Here is a 5873-nt window from a genome sequence, read left to right on the forward strand (position 1 = left end):
GTTTCCGACTAGAACGACAGGATGCACAAATCAGGGAAATGACACGCGCGCTGGCAGATTTAGGTAAGTTGATTCGTGTTTGCTGATGATGCTTTGTCGTGTTTGTCTGTTGTTCTTTTAATAAATAAATTTTTAATATTTTGTTTTTAAAATCATTAGAAACGGTTCAATCATGATTAGTGTGCTGTTCATACAGCAAACCATCTAATTTTTACGATTTTCGAGTTTTTCATTCATATTCGTAATAAAATTTTGCATATTTTCTCTCAGGAAAACCTATCAATACGCCAATTTTGCCCAACACAGCAGACAACAAAGCGTCTTCAGCAAATGCAGAAACAGGTTCGCCTGCTGCTTCACCATCAAAGACAGAAACGTCAAATAAAGTGGCACTAACTGTCCTGAAGCAAGCATAGACTATCCCATTTATTTATGTTTTTTACCCCTATTCATTCGTTCACTCAATCCCATTCATTTTAAACACGCATTTTCAATTATACCTGTATAGAGTCCCGAAATATATTCAAATGGACCCGAGAAACAATAGCCGAATACCAGCCCTTCAACCCAAATACCCCCGATCAGACTAGTAAGGTCGTGAAAGACTTCGATGGGGACTATGACCCAAATGGAGGTTTACTCTACAGAGCTTTGAATTTCCTAGAGACGCGTGTTTTTATCGATGGACACAAAAGCAAGCAAGCAGCGTCGCCTTTACTTGTCAGCAATCAACTGGATATAGCACCGTATGTGAATGTAGAACATGTCGGGGAGGATGACAGAACACCTCCGCCACAACTAAAGCAATCACAAGCGCAGTGACTAGCGGAGAGGCGTGAAATGCTGCAAGTGAAGAACGAACTAGCCAAGTTAGAATATGTGATCGAAACGGCTACCACAGAAAAATAATACATTCTTGGGTGCATCATAACTTAAGTTATTTTATATGTGTAATATTATTTAAAAAGTTTGCCACGCCTTTGTACATGTACGAGTTTTACATTTAATCCTGATGTAGAATTCCGTTTGCATTTTCGTTTTCGGTTCGATTCTTGGCTCAGGAGAACGTGCTTATGCACTACAATGTGTATGCACAATGAATTGCATACATTTTGAAGTTGACAGTTTTGTAAATATTATTTATTTAATAAGACATACACAGAAAATGTTTTATTGCTTGAGATTTGAAATAAAAAAAAACAACGTTGACTAAATCATTTGACTCCTTAAAGTATACGCCTAAAAAATGTGAAATTAGAAATTATAGCATTGTCATTTTTTTACATTTTTCGAATTTATTGTGAAGAAGTTCAAAAGTATACATACATACAGGAATATTAGCAAAATTTGTTTTCAATTGCATGCAACTTCAGTTCTTGAAACTTAATAAAATTCTTTCAAAATGCCTGCATTGCCCGTTTTTAAACTGGGTATGCTTGCAGTGCGTCAACTCAGTAAATATGTGGCTCATTTCATAAAACAGAAAGCGAAAAATAATGCGACATTTCGAAATTATTTTTGCATACCACCGGCACAATGTAAGTAAATACAACGCGTGCACAAGAAAATTCAAATATAAACGTTTTCAAAGTCTACAACAGAGTGGAGACAAGAACGAAGATGTGGACAATGAAGATAAGTAAACCGAATACAATAAAACCACTTTCAGAAGCGGCGGCCATCGATTTGGGAGCCAGCATGTTGGGTGAACTTGTTTTATTTATAATCTGTGGTGCTGCCGTAATTTCAGAAGTTTCGCGGTTGGTTGCAGAAATAATATTCGACCGTTTAAAAGTACAAATTTTGTACATATAATATATTTTCGATAGACAGGTGCGTTCAGAACGTCGTAAAAAGGAGGAAAAAATACAAGCGGCCATAAAAATAACAAACAAAATCCTAAAAATGGAAGAAACAATTGAGCATCAGGAGAAGTTTATACAAGAAATCAGCAAGGCTCTAAAGTCTTTAGGTAAATAATATTTAAAAGTTAAAGAAGTAGTTTAATTTCCGCCAATAAAGGTAAACAAATTGAGGTGCCACACGATGAGAAATTCAAAAGCAAACTGATGAGACCAGTTATAGTAACTAGGTCGATAGACACTCAGGTTACGATACCAACAATGGACAAAAAAATACAAGTAATATTATAACTTAAATNTAAAGAAGTAGTTTAATTTCCGCCAATAAAGGTAAACAAATTGAGGTGCCGCACGATGAGAAATTCAAAAGCAAACTGATGAGACCAGTTATAGTGACTAGGTCGATAGACACTCAGGTTACGATACCAACAATGGACAAAAAAATACAAGTAATATTATAACTTAATATAAATCTAAAGGTATTGTAACGTACACTCTACCCTTAAGTTAATTTAAACTGATGAGAATCGGCAACCATTTACTTAACTAATAATTGTTTATGTATTTCCATCACAAAGAATTTATATTAAATAGTTTCATAAAACCGTAGCTTCGCAGTGGTAAGACCTGCATAGTTTTAGTTCATTCTACTTAATACGCGCACTAAATAATTTCAAAAGGTTATTGTTATCTTAAATTTTAATTGCATTACAGAAAGTACAATTCTCACAACAGTCATATAAATAGCTATATCTAAGTGTTCAACTTATTTTATCAGCAGTCAACTCAATGTTATGTCTCCATATAATGCACATAGCACTGTAACTTCCGTAGATCTTCAGCACTGTCGACTAGTTCGCGCAAATAGTCGCGAAAAACTGTGCATATATTGTACAAACTACGTTTTACACCATTTTTAAGTACGACAAAGTTTCGATCCAACTTCTTACCATTTAAATTTACGTTATTCAATTTGTCTAGTTCAGTTTTCAGCCCAAGCAACGATTTGATAACTTGTGGTAGGGTAACTTGCACCACACCATATTTGTCTTCGGTCAGTGAGGCAGCACATATGCCGGCCAAACCTTGCACTGTCCACAAAATCGTATCCGAGTTGGAGAGTAAAAATGTGGTTCGAGCTCCTTCTGTTTCGCCAAACATATAAAACAGACCGGGTATTGTTCGGAAAGCGGCGCGCAAAGTTTGTTCTAATTGTTTCTTCATTTTCTCCACCTTATCGTGTATACGTTTGCAGGCAGGTGACATCTTCATAGTTGTTTCAATATTTTCTTGACAAGGTTCGGCCATCATGCGTCTGATACCAAAGGTTTCATTATACTGACGCAGCAGTATTTTCTCAGCAGCGTCAGTTGCAGTTGTTGGCTTAACGGTGGCAAAAAGTGGTGTAGTTTTAACGGCAGATATCTTTTTAAGTGATGCTGCTAACTCCTCCGTAAATGCGTTAATAAGACTTAAGCATTGCGCAGACAATTGGTTCCAGTTGTATGGGTGGGCGCCTGAGTATTATAACATTATTTTAATGTGTTCAAAAATTAATAAAAAATATGACTTACCGGGCACTGACAGCGCATAGATTTCTTTACGTCTCGATTCCGCTTTATTGCTGGATATTCTATATAAATCTCGTGCGCCCAAATTTTGCACCACTGGTACTAACGGTGAATTGATTGCATCGACCAATGTTATTTCTTCAATGCCAACACCGCACAATACAGGCTTCCGTTCAATAACAAAAGTGACCTCTTCCGAAAGTTGTATAGCGAAAAAGTGTTGCATGAGATGCATGTTGCTTAGGATTTGTGCAGCCAAAATCCAGCCGTAAAACAACAGGCGCAGGTTTACCGCAATAGCGAAGAAAGACTGCATACTCTCATCAACATCTACACCAAACGCATCAGCAAAGTAACTGGTAATTATTCCGCCAATTAGCCAATAAACGAGTCCAAAAGAAATTGTAGGTGTAAATGATCGCAACATAGAATGATACAGCGTTCGATAGACTAAGGAACGAATTCGAACCCACAATAATTCTTGAACGATAGGAAATTCTAATTCTGGATCTTTACGCAAATTCTCTTTGGCGAAATGCAGGCATGCTGCAAAGATTCCAACACAAACGAGGAACAAATAACGTCCGTTGATACACTTTGTGCCGTAGCAGTCGCAAACAAAATTTCTACACAAGGGAAATTTATTTTAGTTAAAGTTTTTTTATTTTGTTAATGCTAATATAAAATGCTAACCTGTAATCGACGTGCCAAAAATTAGCATATAGCCATGCTGTCAAATAACCCACCAGTAGATGCAATACGAGGAACAATGCTTTGCGCGGAGCAGAATATACTAACCATTGAAACCGTGTGGCATAATAACGCTTGACTACCAGAAATGATTTACCCAGTAATATACAGTATAAAATAACTGCTCCAATCAGGGGCAAAATGCTGAACCAGGTGTAAAATGAAAAAAATAAACCCACAGTGTCTCCTACCCACTTCAAAGGATGCAGAACTTGAAAGTTGATGAAGAAGAGGAATATTCCAAGCAGCATGTATTGCATAGCTATGCTATATACGAGAGCAGCCATACATCGCCGTAAGCACAATTTTTTGCATTCTACTAAAATGGACATGGCAACTAATGAAATCCGGAATCCGCGACAAACCTGCGAAATTGCAAATGCGCGTACCGAACCGGCGGCACGTTGAGGTTAGAGCACGTACTTATATTCACTGAAATGAGGTTTTGCTTTTATCAACAACATTCGCAGTTTTCGCGAAACTATAGTAGGATAGTAGTTATTAAATTATCAAATTAGAAAATTTCCTCTACAAATAAACTAAAAAAAATCGGATTGAACGTTATAAGCGCCAATTTACAAATTGCGCACAGATGTTTTTGACAGTAAACAAATAGAGAACGTACGTTCTTGGCTGTGCTGCCAGTATGTCAGCGGATAACGTAACGGCGTGTCATTCAAATGGACCAAAAAGCATTTACCTCATTTCGACACTATTCCCAATTTCAGCTGAAATTGCGATACGATTCTCAATTTAAACGTCAATAACAAATAGCAAATAAAAACAAAAAAAAAAAGCGAACAAAACAATATAAAAGAACAACAACAAACAAATAAACAAACAGTCATCGAAATTGAGATTAAATTTGGGATGGTCGTGTAAAAAGCAACAATTGTAAATTAAAATTGAGTGTCGAAATTGCGCAATTTCGGGTGCGTGGAAACAGCGTTTTACAATTATTTTACACAGACATAAACGGTTCAGGTGATTCAGTTTGTTTCTCACCTATGAATTTAAATATCGTTTGTCTATATTGAGATTGTAGAGTTGAGATTCACCAACCAAATGTCTTTATCGTCGCTTAAAGTACAAAACCTCGTACCGTCGTCCTGCAGTACCTCGTAACTGACATTTGTGCCAAAAAAGATATTTGCTCACCGGAAGCTCTTGGCATCAAGCCATTATCGATTTATATTAAAATATCGATTATTAGGGACAGTTTTTCAGTGCCCGTTTAAACTAAAACTATGTTCACATATCAATATTATCTAAATCAAAGCTAGTTTTTTAATCACCCCGTTTACACAGGCAAATCTCAGATTATTAGCCGTCAAATTTGTTGTGCTTGTTATTCCCACATCTCAAGGAAAATTTATGTTTCTTCTCTGTGCCACCGTGATCACGTTTTTCTGCTATAATAAGCAATATAAATATATTTTAACTTAACATTTTATTAAAAATACCTTTACAAACCTCTTTTACTTGCTAGCGTACATTTTTGTTTACTTTTACATTTGGCATTTCTCCTCTCTTTCGCAAAAACAATCGATAAAACTAGGATGGACACCGAAAAGTTATCGGTTAAATCTGAGATTATTTTATAATTACAGATTAACAAGGGACGAATTTTATACGGCTAATCTCTTGTTATAATTACAGATTAGGGTGTTAAGCTCGAAAATGAGGATAA

General features: G+C 36.2%; 3 protein-coding genes across 3 annotated transcripts; 2 read left to right on the top strand and 1 right to left on the bottom strand.

Annotated features, from left to right (window-relative positions):
- Positions 1-5: 5 nt before the first annotated feature.
- On the top strand, positions 6-1309 carry LOC108380452 (putative OPA3-like protein CG13603; the record flags this gene model as incomplete). Its single annotated transcript, XM_017636823.1, has 2 exons — positions 6-63; positions 509-1309. Coding segments are annotated over 2 exons (372 nt in total), but the record flags the coding sequence as incomplete, so codon positions are not given.
- Positions 1310-1351: 42 nt separating this feature from the next.
- LOC108380454 (optic atrophy 3 protein homolog) lies at positions 1352-2154 on the top strand. The gene is made up of 4 exons (XM_017636825.1): positions 1352-1538; positions 1592-1760; positions 1830-1972; positions 2023-2154. The coding sequence occupies exons 1-4, from the start codon at positions 1403-1405 to the stop codon at positions 2151-2153; spliced, it is 579 nt and encodes a 192-aa protein (XP_017492314.1). The 5' UTR covers positions 1352-1402; the 3' UTR covers position 2154.
- Positions 2155-2654: 500 nt separating this feature from the next.
- Ndc1 (Nuclear division cycle 1) lies at positions 2655-4776 on the bottom strand. The gene is made up of 3 exons (XM_017636824.1): positions 4127-4776; positions 3437-4059; positions 2655-3379 (listed from the first exon to the last, which is right to left on the bottom strand). The coding sequence occupies exons 1-3, from the start codon at positions 4513-4515 to the stop codon at positions 2655-2657; spliced, it is 1737 nt and encodes a 578-aa protein (XP_017492313.1). The 5' UTR covers positions 4516-4776.
- Positions 4777-5873: the final 1097 nt, after the last annotated feature.

Source organism: Rhagoletis zephyria, unplaced genomic scaffold (genome assembly GCF_001687245.7).
Source record: "Rhagoletis zephyria isolate East Lansing unplaced genomic scaffold, Rhagoletis_zephyria_1.1 Rzeph_scaffold_19291, whole genome shotgun sequence".
Lineage (NCBI taxonomy): Eukaryota > Metazoa > Arthropoda > Insecta > Diptera > Tephritidae > Rhagoletis > Rhagoletis zephyria.

What these genes read in the sequence shown, in the direction of transcription:
- LOC108380454 (XM_017636825.1), top strand. Translation starts at nt 1,403, where the DNA reads ATGCCTGCATTGCCCGTTTTTAAACTGGGTATGCTTGCAGTGCGTCAA. An exon ending in TTGCATACCACCGGCACAAT is followed by an intron (nt 1,539 to 1,591) that starts GTAAGTAAATAC and finishes ACGTTTTCAAAG; the next exon opens with TCTACAACAGAGTGGAGACA. An exon ending in CAAGGCTCTAAAGTCTTTAG is followed by an intron (nt 1,973 to 2,022) that starts GTAAATAATATT and finishes CCGCCAATAAAG; the next exon opens with GTAAACAAATTGAGGTGCCA.
- Ndc1 (XM_017636824.1), bottom strand. Translation starts at nt 4,515, where the DNA reads ATGTCCATTTTAGTAGAATGCAAAAAATTGTGCTTACGGCGATGTATG. An exon ending in TTTTGGCACGTCGATTACAG is followed by an intron (nt 4,060 to 4,126) that starts GTTAGCATTTTA and finishes TCCCTTGTGTAG; the next exon opens with AAATTTTGTTTGCGACTGCT. An exon ending in CTATGCGCTGTCAGTGCCCG is followed by an intron (nt 3,380 to 3,436) that starts GTAAGTCATATT and finishes TATAATACTCAG; the next exon opens with GCGCCCACCCATACAACTGG.